The sequence below is a fragment of the Sabethes cyaneus genome, chromosome 3, assembly GCF_943734655.1.
Source record: "Sabethes cyaneus chromosome 3, idSabCyanKW18_F2, whole genome shotgun sequence".
Taxonomy (NCBI): Eukaryota; Metazoa; Arthropoda; class Insecta; order Diptera; family Culicidae; genus Sabethes; species Sabethes cyaneus.
The window spans coordinates 165,811,698-165,825,228 of NC_071355.1; the positions used below are offsets into that span (position 1 = coordinate 165,811,698).

General features: G+C 37.6%; 2 protein-coding genes across 3 annotated transcripts; one reads left to right on the forward strand and one right to left on the reverse strand.

Moving 5' to 3' along the window:
- Positions 1–614: 614 nt before the first annotated feature.
- LOC128741826 (protein smoothened) lies at positions 615–5,334 on the forward strand. Of its 2 annotated transcripts, none has more exons than XM_053837908.1 (5): positions 615–814; positions 884–1,042; positions 1,454–2,133; positions 2,193–2,409; positions 2,471–5,334. In XM_053837908.1, exons 3-5 carry the CDS (start codon positions 1,464–1,466, stop codon positions 4,782–4,784), a joined length of 3,201 nt encoding a protein of 1,066 aa, XP_053693883.1. In that variant the 5' UTR covers positions 615–814; positions 884–1,042; positions 1,454–1,463; the 3' UTR covers positions 4,785–5,334. The 2 variants fall into 2 exon arrangements, with proteins under 2 accessions (XP_053693883.1, XP_053693884.1); XM_053837909.1 differs by having other exon boundaries at positions 615–746.
- A 1,985-nt stretch (positions 5,335–7,319) lies between these two features.
- LOC128743391 (androgen-induced gene 1 protein-like) lies at positions 7,320–12,250 on the reverse strand. Its single transcript, XM_053839955.1, has 3 exons — positions 11,279–12,250; positions 7,766–7,986; positions 7,320–7,699 (listed from the first exon to the last, which is right to left on the reverse strand). The coding sequence occupies exons 1-3, from the start codon at positions 11,429–11,431 to the stop codon at positions 7,360–7,362; spliced, it is 714 nt and encodes a 237-aa protein (XP_053695930.1). The 5' UTR covers positions 11,432–12,250; the 3' UTR covers positions 7,320–7,359.
- Positions 12,251–13,531: the final 1,281 nt, after the last annotated feature.

Below are 13,531 nucleotides of genomic sequence, written 5' to 3' on the forward strand. Positions count from 1 at the left end.
TTACGCTCTTAACGCGAGCAACAACCTAAACATTTTTTTAAATCTAGCTTTCTGATTTTTTAGTTCAACAATAAGCGTTGCTATTTCTAAAACTAGCTATAGCTTCTTTCAAAAAAAGTAGAATAAAAAAAAGTATTTTTGGGTTCATTAAAGATCTTCTAGAAACAAAAAGAGTATGAATTCAGCTAAAAATTTTTCTTTTGATTCAAAAATATGACACAACTTGTATTGTTGTTTCTAACTAATCATTTTTCTGCGTGTATTCAATCTGAATTGGAACCGGATAATTTTGGTCAGATAGGACCACGGATAGGACCAAATGAATTCAACACATTCGTCCAGTTCCGATCCGGATTGGATTTAAATAAATTCGCTATAAATAAAAATTTCAAAATTATTTTCACTGCCAGACATTATTTTCGGTGCTTTTATTTGACAGCACTCGTTAAAAAATATTTGGCATCTCTGCTGGCAAGACGCATTTATTTACCGTGCGGGCTGTTTTCTTTTCGGTAGCTGTTTTCTTGTTAGTAAAAAGGAGTTCATGGGTGGTCCTTTTAATTGAAATTATTTGTGTTTTGTACTGTACAATATATTTTAGCTCCTGTAATTTCTTATTTTTACTGTTTTCAATGCTTTGATTAGTGGTGTCAATTATATAGTTTCTCAGGAATAATAACTGATTGAACCCCAGTCATCCGCAGTGACTATAGAGCTATGCTGCCAATCGCTGGAATAAAATGAGCGTAGGTGCCTGGCAGCGGGTGTTGCAAAATTCGAATTAAAACTTGCTTGTGTTCGAGCTTCGCACTTAGTAATTAGTCAATTGATATGCACATCAGGAATCACCTCAATGAAATTAACGAGTTTTGCTATATTATAGCCGTTGGGTAGTCAACAACTCGATGCTCTGGATCCAGTAAAAGTGAGGAACTAAAACTAGCGACGACAAAGATTGAATGGAGGAAATCTCAAGAGACCTGTAGGAACGTATCTGTTAGTGCTGCTACACAATAAATATATGGGAAGATTTAGGATCTCGGTAAGTAAACATCGCAAAATTTCGATTTTTCTCCAGTGATTACAATCTAAAAGTTACCTTCTGTCTGTCGACGGTCTTTGTATTTAATTTGAATTATTTTTTTCAAATCATGAACCAAAATATGTATTCTAAATTAGTCGACTTTTCCACATTTAATATACTAAATTAATACAACAGTTTAAAATTAAATGTAGCTTTTGTCGAAGGATATTACTGATAAGAATCTGTGTCTTCTTGACAATGAGGCGACAATTCTACTTCTATGTATAATAGTACGTGTACAGAAGTTGAAGGTTGAAGCTATTACCAGAGACAAACTTTATTTATTTATTGACGAATAATGCCTGTTAGAGTAAACTAACAGAAGGATTGTGTTTCAAATACACTCCAAATAACTTCCTAATATTTTAGTCACACTTGAATGATGGTATCTCTCGTTGAATTGCTCACGCTATCATTGGCACTGCTATGCGCCTTACATGGAGAAGCCAAAGAGTTCACACAATCGACAAATCAAGTAACACCTCCTGATGCCATACCCCGACTGGAGCCAATCAATGGAACGCAAAACTATCGGATGCATGGAAAGAAAGGTAAAGATGACAAGACCTGGTTTGACGGTCGCGAGATGCGATACATATATTGCGTTCGACCTGCTAAATGCGAGCCAATTAGGCACAAATCCTGTCTTGGATCACCACTACCGTATTCGTCTATCAGCTTAGATTTAACAGACTCATTCAGCCAAGAGCAAACTCACGACAAGCTGTATCAGTACAATGCTTTGCGACACGTTCCGAAATGTTGGGCTGTAATTCAACCTTTCCTTTGTGCGGTTTTCACACCGAAATGCGAAAAAATCAATGGACGTGACATGGTTTACCTACCATCGTTAGAAATGTGCAAGATTACTCTCGAGCCATGTCGCATCCTGTATAATACCAGCTACTTTCCGGAGTTTTTAAAGTGCAACGAAACACTCTATCCATCCAAGTGCAACAATGACGTACGAGAGGAGATGAAATTTAATGCTACCGGACAATGTTTGAAACCACTGGTGGCAGCTGATTCACCGGCCAATTTTTATAAAGGTCCGAACTGGTTTGAACTGACTCCGAACTGATTTGATGAACTATATTAAACATTTCAGATATCGATGGTTGCGGTTTGCAGTGTAAGGATCCTCTGTTCACCGATGATGAACATCGACAGATCCATAAGCTCATAGCCTGGGGAGCAGGAGTGTGTCTTACTTTTAATCTGTTCACAATTGCTACGTTTGTGATTGATTGGCGCAATACGAAAAAGTATCCATACGCGTTGGTGATTTTCTACATCAACTTTTGTTTCATGGTGGCATGTTTAGGGTTCGTTGTCCGGTTGGTAATTTATTCTGTACTTTATTCTTACTAGACGTTCATTTTACAGTTGGCTGGCTCAATTTACTCCTGGCGGTTGGGAAGATATTGTGTGCCGCAAGGATGGAACACTTCGTAGTTCGGAACCGAGTGCCGGCGAAAATCTGTCCTGTATAGTTGTGTTTATTTTAGTATATTATTTTCTAATTGCTGCGATGGTTTGGTTCGTGATATTTACATATGTATGGCATCGATATTTTAAAGCTATTGGTAAGATTCAGGATCGCTCAATACGAAAAAATGGCTCATACTTTCATCTCATCGCGTGGTCACTGCCGCTGGTGCTAACCATTACGATAATGGCTCTAAGTGAAATCGATGGAAACAGTACGGTAGGAATTTGTTTTGTAGGATACCTTAATCATCCGATTCGCGGGGGCTTTTTGCTAGGGCCGGTAGTTTGCGTACTGTTTATTGGCGGATATTTTCTCAGTAGAGGGTTAGTCACACTAATTAAGTTAAAAATCTCAAGCAAGGAAATCATTCCGGCTCGCTTCAACAAGAAAATTAGACAGACAATTGTGCGAATGGGTATATGCACTGTTTTTACGTTTATTTTTATTATTGCAACCATATGCTGTCATATTAATGAATTCCGGAACAGCGAAAACTGGGCTTTGGCGTTGAAAAATTATATTATTTGTCAGATCTCTTCTACTTACACTGACGTGACCAGTTCGTGTAAGATCCAAAACCGACCAAGTGTTGCTATTTTACAGATTCATCTCATATGCCTTTTCGCATCAGGTATTGTTATGTCCTCGTGGGTTTGGACCAACTCGACTTTGAAGACATGGGGACGGTATTTTCGGAGGCGCTTCGGATCCGACATAGAGGAACCGGTGAAGCTGCAGAAGCATAAGGTTATTGCACAAGCCTTTGCCAAGCGGAAAGAATTCCAAAATCAAGGACGACTGTCAATTTCATTTCATAATTCCTACACTGATCCAGTTGGGTTAAAGTTTGATATAAATTCTGCCATGGGAAGTCATGATCTTAGCTCAACCTGGGCTAATTATCTACCGCGGTTTGTCAACAGACGTTACGCATTGACCGGAGCAGCGACCAGCTCGAGTCATGATCCAAGGAAAAACTCTGTTGATTCAGAGATAAGCTTCAGCGTTAGGCATGTTTCGGTGGAATCCAGAAGAAATTCAATCGATTCGCAGGTTTCAGTGAAAATTGCAGAAATGAAAACAAAAGTGGCGAGTCGGAGCCGAAGCGGAGTAAGTAGTAGTAAACATCATCATCATCAGCAACACAAGAATAGACATCATCGAAGACGCGATTTTACGTCAGCTTCGGGACGACGATACAGCCGCAAAGAGAGCAGTACCTCTGTTGAATCTCAAATCATTACGGCAATTCAGAAGGGAAGGCATTCTTCCAGTGGAAACAGTCAATTTTTTGGAGCAACCAACATGCAGCGAAGAACCGGGATAGGCGGCATGGATGCTGATCAAATAAATGATTTCATTTCCAATGGAAAACTGTTGCTTCCTTTCTTGCACCAATCTGGATTAACGTCCTCAGAAGATGACAATGGTTCTAACGCATCGTTTAAAGTTCAAGACTCTAAGTTTGATGTAATCCTAAAACAAATCGGGGGAGCAAATGGCTCAAGCAGCAGGCCGGACACATATAATGCCGGTTGCCAAATTGAAGAGTACCGCTCTAGTGATGATGAAAGCAGAGATGGACTAAAACCTTCTACCCGGGAAGATTTTCCCAGTGCCCTAAAAGATGGTCTTAGGAGTAGTAAGGAGGGAGGCCGCACAAGCAAAAACAGTTCCAAAAGCGTTCGCAGCAAAAAATCCTCACGCCAAGGAACAATTCGAAAGTCACAAAAGCATTCACGAGCTAGTCAGAAAAGTCAGCGCCAAAGTGACAAAAAGGAAAAAGCACGAGAACGGGAGAGGGAAAAGGAACGCGAAAAAGAGATCGAACTTATAGAACGGAACAATGTTACTGATTTTAATGACTCTTCGTTTACTTCTTATTGCTCGGAATTATCGCCGCTGAACGTTAACAGTTCCTATTCGGGCGTTTCAATGGCCAAAACTAATTCACGTAACTCTAAACGCAGTTGTGACGTAGGTATTCAAGCCAATGCTGACGAAATTGCCACTCAAACGATGTCCTCGTTTGAATTCTGCGAAAAGGCTATCAAAAACGAAGAAAATGAAGATATATACACTGAAAATCATTCACTACTAGGTCCGAAAACTATGTCCCACGTGGGGTCTGTGCGAAAGCGTGATTATGTTGACGTCAGTTTGACTGAAGCAGAAAAGCTCAAGTTACTGCTGCTTCCATCCAAGTAAAGCAATAGTCGAAATCTCCACTGTAATTATCATACTGAAAAATACTCGTTACGGAGCATCATTTAAACGAAATTTTTTACGATTATTTTATTGAATATGGAATATTAAGTGTATTTAGGGTAGCGCTTAGGTTGTAGATCGTTAACAAACCAGTTAGTTATTACAGTGGTAACTATTACTATGTTAGTTGTCTATTTACCTCGTGAAAATAGTAATAACTGAGTGTTAAGAAGATTCCCTTTTGTGGAACAAGACCAACATATGCATTAGAAAATGGTGCCTTTTTGCATTAAACAACGTCAATGTATTGGGTAACACTTTTACAATAGGATAAGAAAATATTGTTTATACACGTTTATTTAAAAATAAACGTGATGCGAACTGAGCACAAGCATTTTGTATCAACATTTACCACGGCAGTGCATAATTTTGATATAACTTTATTAGTTTGTAATTGTTTAAAAATGAATGTGTTGGACTAAAAGATTACAGTGATTGTACTATCGTGATTAAAAAAAGAAGAGCAACACTTTAAATACCTATGTTTAAAAAGCAAACAAACTATATTGATAGTTTATTTAAATATTGGGCTAAGACCCTTATCGTATGTTGTTTTTATATATGATATACTATTATATTATACACGATACAAGTCGTTTAAAAAAATTGTGTGCCACATTATAACTACAATAGTTATACTTACTTCAATTTTAACAAACCTGCAATTATTTTCCTAAAAAATATTCTACGTGTAATTTCGACAATTTGACGTATTCGTGCGACATTCTTAGGAAAGCAGCGTCTTTTTAATCGAATACTTTGTATCTCATATCCAACCTAATCCGTCTCGGTCAAAAACTGATCATTTTTATTAAACGGAATACTGCGGCGTGTAAAATACCGTGCAGACTTAACTATTCCTTTGAAAACTTTAGCATGATTTTAGAAAACCTCAAAACTATTGACCTCTTAGAGGATAAATACCAGCCGAAACAATTAAAGATTAAGACTGATACATGGCGAGGGACCGAACAAAACATACAGCAGATCGTTTGAAAGCATATTATCACACGAAGTAAACTCAATGTGAACTAGATGTCCAATAGAACGTTGGTGAAACGACCAGAATAATTCAAATCAATACAATATATTTTTATACTAACTATATTCTCGGTAACTTCGAGTATATCGAAAAAAAAAAAACATTACTCCGGAAAGCATTTAGTCGAACAAAGTGAACTCTATATATTGTATCTAGCATTAAACTAAAATAAGATTTTTTATTCGAACAAAAAACATTTTTTTTGTAAAAATATTTTAGTGTCATTGATTGATGACATTCCGTTAAATTGTATTCATTCGAAATACAGTTTTCTTCCTGGTTGTAATGTACATACAGGTGTGTCGTCTCGCGTCTTAATGAGAGCGAATCGGAGGTACCCAACCTAATTCTCTATAGTTTTGCCGAAAAACACGTTTTATATGCGTTAAAATCTTGCTTCTTGATCTTGATATTTAGGTGTTTTGGTTGTACATTTCGGTTATGTCCGTTATAGTGGGAATAACCGAAATGTACGACTAAAACACCTAAATATACCTCTAGCCAGGCTTGTTTTTGCTCATCTCAACTACAAAGAGACAAAGATATCTGATTCGACCAAGTGCTTTTGTTTTCCGTTGACCGTTTAGAGAGAGAGAGTAGATCGATTTGTCTTTTGCGGTTTGCCAGTAAAACGCTGGGAATTGAGATTATTTTCAGAGCACCATTGCGATTCTTGCTACGAAAACATGTGCTGTCACGGGTCTAGTTTTCCTTGCAGCAGACGGAATATGGCCCTTCTCTCTCTCTCTCTCTCTCGGTCTCTCTCTCTCTCTGCCATACACACAAGACGGGGGTATTATGGTTAGTTTAGTTACTGTAAAGCGGCGCAGCAGGTACAAATCACCGTCGGAGAGCATGTCATTATCTCGCAACGATTGTTGAATTACCTGTGTTAAGCGTAAGGTGCGAGCATACGATTATTGTATTGAAGCTGAATAAAATAGATACACCAAAAGCTTATTAATGGGTCATATTTTATTGTCTGAAAGTTTGAAAACGATCGGTCAACCAGATAATTTTCTACAGCGTTTTTTTAGTGAAGCTATTTGATGTGGGACACCCTTTATGAAGTATTTTGCGGTTTCGTCACTAAACGAGAATGATTAGCTGGGGCTCGTATGTGTAGAGTTCAGAGGGGAGCAAAGAGTGGAGGCGAGGATCCGGGAGTTTGGGATTTGGTGTTGTTGATATCATTCTTACTGCAAACAGCTTCAGCCAGGGCCCCAGCTAATGTCAAAAATGTACCGTGTAGAATACTTGAAAGAAAGAAAAAAGTCTTTCTTCCTTATTCAGGCTCGTCCACCATTTTCACACAGCCCCACTGGCCACTTGTGAATATTTCCTTAGTTTAGCCTCCCTTACCTTAAAGCTGTTGTATCCCAAAACTAAGAATCTAAATAGCAGAAAAACCAATTAAAAATTAAGGTGTTTATTTTATCTTTCTGCAAACAATCATTGAATATATCGATAGCATTACGTCGATTTTGACCTCTTGGTTGCGGAACGCAACGTCCACAGCTCTCTTACCCAGACACCGTTGTTGAATAACTCGCCAAAGAGATACAAACCGATAGATAAGCCAATTACGCCGGCGAAAAATGCGATACGCAGCGGCATAGAGAGCACCTCAATAATACCATATACCCAAACTCCACTCTGCTGATGTATAACATGCACCCAGGTCAAGTAACCTATTCCGAAAGTAAGTAATCCAGTAAGACCACTTTTACGGGACGGATATTGTCGGAAGCTGCTGTAAAGTTCCAATAGCATAAACAGCACAATGTTTGTGTGTAAAGCATGGTTGAGCCAGCTGAAAGTAAGATGATATATGTATATTATAATTTTTAAAACAAATTTCTATCGTGTTTCAACTCACTCAGGAAAGATCGGTTCTAACACCTTTGGCAGAATTAGTTCCCGGTCGACGAGCATTATACCCCAAAAAGTGATAGTCACGAGCATCGCTCCAGGAAACAGGAATGCTGCAAATAGGTAGTCCTTGATTTTTCGTGTTACGGGCATTCGACGCGGCGCCAACTCATTACTTCCGATGAAATCATTCAATAGGCTTAATGTAAAGTAAACAACTTGCATTGCCTGTAATGTAAAAAAAAGTTTATAGCTTATAATTTCGAACTTTTCTCAATTGCATCATGTGATCTTGTGGGTCACCAACAGTTAATTGGTCCTTTGGATATAGGGATTTATCGTTGGTAATAAGAATTCAATACAAGGGAAGAATGTATAGAATGAATGTATAGAAGTCAATATCCTTTAGGCCAGCGGTTCCCAAATGGGGGTTCGCCAAAACTTTAGTTCGCTGCAGGATAGTATAGGGAAATCCGTCAGGGGGTACGCGAACCGAAAAAAGGTTGGGAACCGCTGCTTTAGGCTACAGATTTCCACATTCGTGATGACGGTATCATTTCTGTGAACCCCCTTCGTTCATGAAGCGCCTTTCAATATCCTGACTTTAAACCAACCCACGCCACGAACAAGTCAACATCCTGACTCTTGATGTGGAATCACCAAGGTTGGTGTATATCAGCCAAATCAATTAAATCTGTTTTGTTGGAAAATCGTAACATTGAAGTTTGATACAGAATACGTCTTAGAATCCTCTTAGTTGGCCTCGAGATATGATGCTGGCCTAATAAGCCAGTCGTCGTATGTTCGAGTCCCGGTTGGGAGAGGCTGTTAGTTAGAGTCAATAGGATCGTAGCAACTGACCCTGCAATTGTCCTGTACTGTACTTTAACAGCTGGCTGCGAAATCTGTCGTATAAAAACAGAGTCAAGTTTCGATAACGGAATGTAACACCTAGGCTTTGCTTTTTTACGACTTAGAAATATTGTGAGTTTTATTGAAAGTTATCCACGCGCAACTCAAAAATGAAATGCTCTTCCATGGTTGCCGGGTCGATTTTTAATTATTAGAAGAAATTACACACAAATCATAAAGTTTTAGTTACTTTTGGCGACACAGTTATGTGAGCAACATGTTTGTTTACAACATTCTGGCAAAAGTTCTAGCGCGGTGTTTGGTTCAAGCGCGGTGTTTCCTTTACACCGTGGTCACGACAAAATAGAGCGATGAAATCAGAGTACTCTCTTGTCGACGATTACCCCCGTGAGAGCACTCACCTACCGCCAGAACAGGCTCTCATCAAGAGCCCGGATGTCATTGTCTAAGCTGTATCACTAAAAGCCTCTGGGTTTACCTCTTAGATGTCCTTGCGGATTCCAGCCAAGAGCTTCATTGCAAAACTCGTTCGCTCCTTTGCCTAAGGTGCATCCGATCCACTTTTACCTACGTTTCCAAATTTCTGTCGCTATCGGCCTTTGATGGGCTCCTTGCTGGATATCCAGTGATCCGGCCACCAGATTATTAGTACTTGCATTCATCGCAGCCATTAATAAATTCCTGTAGTTTTTGTGTTGTCTCCGCCAAGACACAAAATGTTTCGCAAGTGTACAATAAAACAGATTTAACATCTGAATTGAAAATTCGGGTTTTCGTATGTAGGGTGATCTGGTTTGAGTGCAAAGGTCAGTGCTTAGAAATCCATATTCAATTGATGCAATACGCCTGAATTGATACGCCTAAAATATCAATCAAGTTAATATCAAGCAAGAAAATGATTGACAGAGGCTAGTCGGGCAACCATTCAGCACAGCAATTCATAAATGAATTGTTTTGAAGGGTATAAAACTGAGAAAGACAAACACTGTCAGCAGTTCAATAGTCATGTCCATGGGACGACAAATAAAAGAATACTACCAAGGGAAAACTACATGCATGCATGCGCTGAATACGTTTCATATTCGCCTTCATACAGGGCTGTCAATTTTTTCGAGCACTGGCACAGGCACTCCTGGCTTTCCGTATATATAGCTATATCAGTCTTCGTACCACCATCCCGCGTTGTCTGGTTACCAAGCTATTGAAAGGCTTCCACTGGCTCAACTCCTTGATGGGCTCAACTGTACAGTTGAAGGGTTTAAGTCTTTACTGCCACAGATTTAGTTTTAGCAACATTGACTATTAGATCCGTTGCCTGGTAACTCTCCCAAACGTCTTGTTCTTTATTATGATCCAATAGATTCCACTATTCAGTCTCGACTTACAAAAGCTCGACGGATATGTCCTTCTTCCCTGCTGCCTTATCACTCTCCGGCTGCTTTCTTCATCTCATCCAAGATTGAAGGATTCGCACCTTCTATGTTATCCTGACCCTTTTCCTTTTTGTCTTTTGTTTTGTAGTTCTAAATCTGATTCAATTTTAATGCAATTCAACATTGACTCTATTCTATTATGTTTAAATCAATGTCTTGTAAATCTAGTTCTCAATTTTATGTTCATTGTCTATTTTCGCACCATTTTTAGTTTTGTGTTTTCACTTCAGTAACTTAGTGATCATTCATAATTACGAATGAGGTAGATCGTCTATTATAAATGCGCTTATTTTGGCTCTATTTCTATGTTTTAATCATAATTTATGTTCTATGTTCTTCCAGTTTAGTTTCTACTATGTATTCAAATTTTCAACTCGGTTTTGATTTACATTATTTATTGTATTGAAAGTAAGAAACAAACATTCAATGATCATTGACAACGAATGTCGTAACATGAAGAATGCGGAGGAACATCAACTAGTGCTCTATATGAGGATACGTGATGTAAAAGCACAGATGAAAGTGAGTGAGTTGGACGTGAAAATTTTAATCAATCAATATAATGTCCACTTAGCCAAATTGATCCTGGTGTTTGTTAGAGCTAATGTCAAACGCACATCTTGTCTGTATTAATATTTTTATTGCGTATATACTATATAGCAAATATAAATATTTGCTTTAAAAAACAAATATTAAATCGGCGAGGCCATTGAGCAATTCAATTCAAATATGAATCAGCGAAACACTTTTCTGTTATTTTTTAAACACATGTGGTAAAACCTAGAAAAATTAAGAAATTTTGTTTTTGTATCGTGTACCCTGCTAATTAATTTCGCTTTTATTTAAATATCATCTAATTTTGATTCCGTTTTTCTCAAGTCTTAAGTTAAGTTAAGTCTTAAATCCGGTTCAATTTTTTTGTTTGGTTGTTTGCTGAATATTTTGGTATACGTTTTGTCTTACTGCTGCTTTATTCAAAATTTTGTATTTATTTTGTTGTAATTTTGGTCTATTTTCAGCACAGGGCTATTGTTAAAACTACTATTTTTTCCCAAATCATCAATTCTTGCTTTAGTAATTTGGGAAAACCTAAATATAATTATAAATACTGTAATGTGAATGTTTATACGAAAATGAAAACCATTGAGTGAAGAGTAAACGTGTATAACGCGGGATAGTATCGAAAATTCTGTTCTCTACAAACCATTACTTACCGTATTCCATATCGTGAGATATTTCCATATTCCACCAAACTTAACTCCAAAAGGCATTAAATCCGCGGGAAACTTTATATTGGCAAAACCATAGAGTCCAACGATAGAGTGCACAACGGCAACCAAGTGGAGCAACACTCGTAAATCCGCCATATTCAAAGCACCGGATGGTTTGAACAAATTGTTTTACTCTATGTTAACCACAAAACAAGCAAATTGTGACCTTTCTGGTAAATCGCGTTCGGGCGTCTGCATAGCTCGAACTTTGCTCAGCTTAGTTCGGATTACTGCCCATCTATGTATTTTATTTATTACTTGTACTATACTGTAAGGAAAACAAAAAAAAACATCTTTCGATAAGATATGCCAGTGAGCAGCGAACACTGCCGAATCATCGCGGGAGAACACCTAGACTGCGAACAACAAGTGTAAGACTGACGATTGTATTTATTCGCTACCAACTAATCATCGATTTGAGGGTAGATGTTAAAAATTTTTTACTTCGTTAATTACGTTCGTTACGTATCATGAAGCACTTGCAGAACTTCAATATAAGATTCGTTATAGGGAATGATATTGGGAATGAACATTTAGGAGCGATCAAGGCTATTCGGTAAATGGGCTAACCGAACCAGTTCGAATAGCTAAAACAAGAATACTGTTTGAGAAACTGCTTCAATTACCGAAGATTAGTCATGACGTTGTGGAATAGCTCATATATTTCCTTAATTTCACAAAAAAACTCGAATAAATCCACCTAGTGATGAAAGGAACCTTTCTTATGCGGTCTTACTTGCTATTTGAGATAGAAATCGACACGTCTTCGCAACATAATTCATCTATTGGTTAACGTTGTGTTGTACGTTGGTTTACATTACATAAAATTTTTGGAAATTGAATGAGTTTACAAAATATGAACAAAATAGAAGCACTTACAAATTTTGATAGTTCCTTTTTTCATGAAATTGCTGAGTAAGTTGTTACTAATCTGGGTAAGTGCAAGTAAAAGTAAGTTGTAAGAAGAAATATTATTCTATAACATATACATTGCGTAGTAAAGGTCTAGTTTCTAGGTTTTTGAACTATGCATAATTTCCTGTAATGCCATTCTATTTGATTCACAACAATAAAATTTTCTTGAATAAATTTCATCAATTTTTATTAACCTTCGGTTACTTACGCTGCTCTACTTTGTACAACATGTGTAGGTTTTTTAATTCCATATTGTTATAAAGTTACAAATCGTAGTTTAACTAACGTATATTCTTCAATAAACTTGTTATGAGCAAAATATCAGAATTATTCAATGCAATAATACTTTAAATTGTTAGGAAAATAGATCAGCATAAACCGACATCACAGAAACGAAGCAAGCAGCATGTGAGGTGTACCGAAATTGACCCCAACCGGAATTTTCTCTCGTTTCTTTATAGGGAAAAATGGTATCTGTATGCAGCAAAACTACCAACAATGTAAAATGTTTAAAATGTATCCGTATATTGGTAGTCGAGTAATTCGGGGTCAACATTAGGGTATTTTTTATAATCAAAGTTCTACAGTTCCTAAACAAGCAAACATAGAGGTATACTATATTCAGCAAAGTTGTGTATTTTTACTATTTGTACAACTTTGTAATACATGAAAAAGTTATACAACAATTACAAAAAAGAGCTAAATCTAATCTAATCTAATCTAATCTCACACTAACGCAGCCAATTCTTGAAGGCATCCTGGAAAATGACGATTACTTGAATCAATCATTTTTCTTGTCAACGGCCAGGCCAACTGCGCAGCATGTACCGCAGAGAGAATTCCAAGGAATCAAGTGGAACCAGAAAAAATATCTAATTCCATTTAACTCCTTGAAATCAAGGGGAAGGAAGAAAGCGTGGACCTCCCGTACCAAACGCTTCCCGTACACATAGATAATGATTTATTTACAATCGTTGGGAGTATCTTTGCTAATAAAGGTTAAGTGATACTCCGGACCCTCAGGGATGAACTAATGGTATTTAGACCAGAAGCCAGGCTGCAATTGGCCAAGGATATAGCGCCTTATTTCGCTCTCTGAAAATAGATTAGTTTGCCAAAAATATTAGTTTAAATCATATAATACTTGAAAATAAAGTCGTGTGGTTTAATGGTTGCCTAAAACTACATTTGTAAGGTTAGGAACTGAAAACCGCACGACCCCGCACCTCCTAGCTTGGCTACTTAATTATACAAATTGAAGTATTTCCAGGTATGGCCACG

Bases quoted from the DNA above. Each gene is read 5' to 3' on its own strand.
- LOC128741826 (XM_053837908.1), top strand. From the start codon at position 1,464: ATGATGGTATCTCTCGTTGAATTGCTCACGCTATCATTGGCACTGCTA. The intron at 2,134-2,192 runs GTCCGAACTGGT...TAAACATTTCAG, and splicing joins ACCGGCCAATTTTTATAAAG to ATATCGATGGTTGCGGTTTG. The intron at 2,410-2,470 runs GTTCGTTGTCCG...TTCATTTTACAG, and splicing joins TTCATGGTGGCATGTTTAGG to TTGGCTGGCTCAATTTACTC.
- LOC128743391 (XM_053839955.1), bottom strand. From the start codon at position 11,431: ATGGCGGATTTACGAGTGTTGCTCCACTTGGTTGCCGTTGTGCACTCT. The intron at 7,987-11,278 runs GTAAGTAATGGT...TTTACATTACAG, and splicing joins ATCTCACGATATGGAATACG to GCAATGCAAGTTGTTTACTT. The intron at 7,700-7,765 runs GTGAGTTGAAAC...TCTTACTTTCAG, and splicing joins TTAGAACCGATCTTTCCTGA to CTGGCTCAACCATGCTTTAC.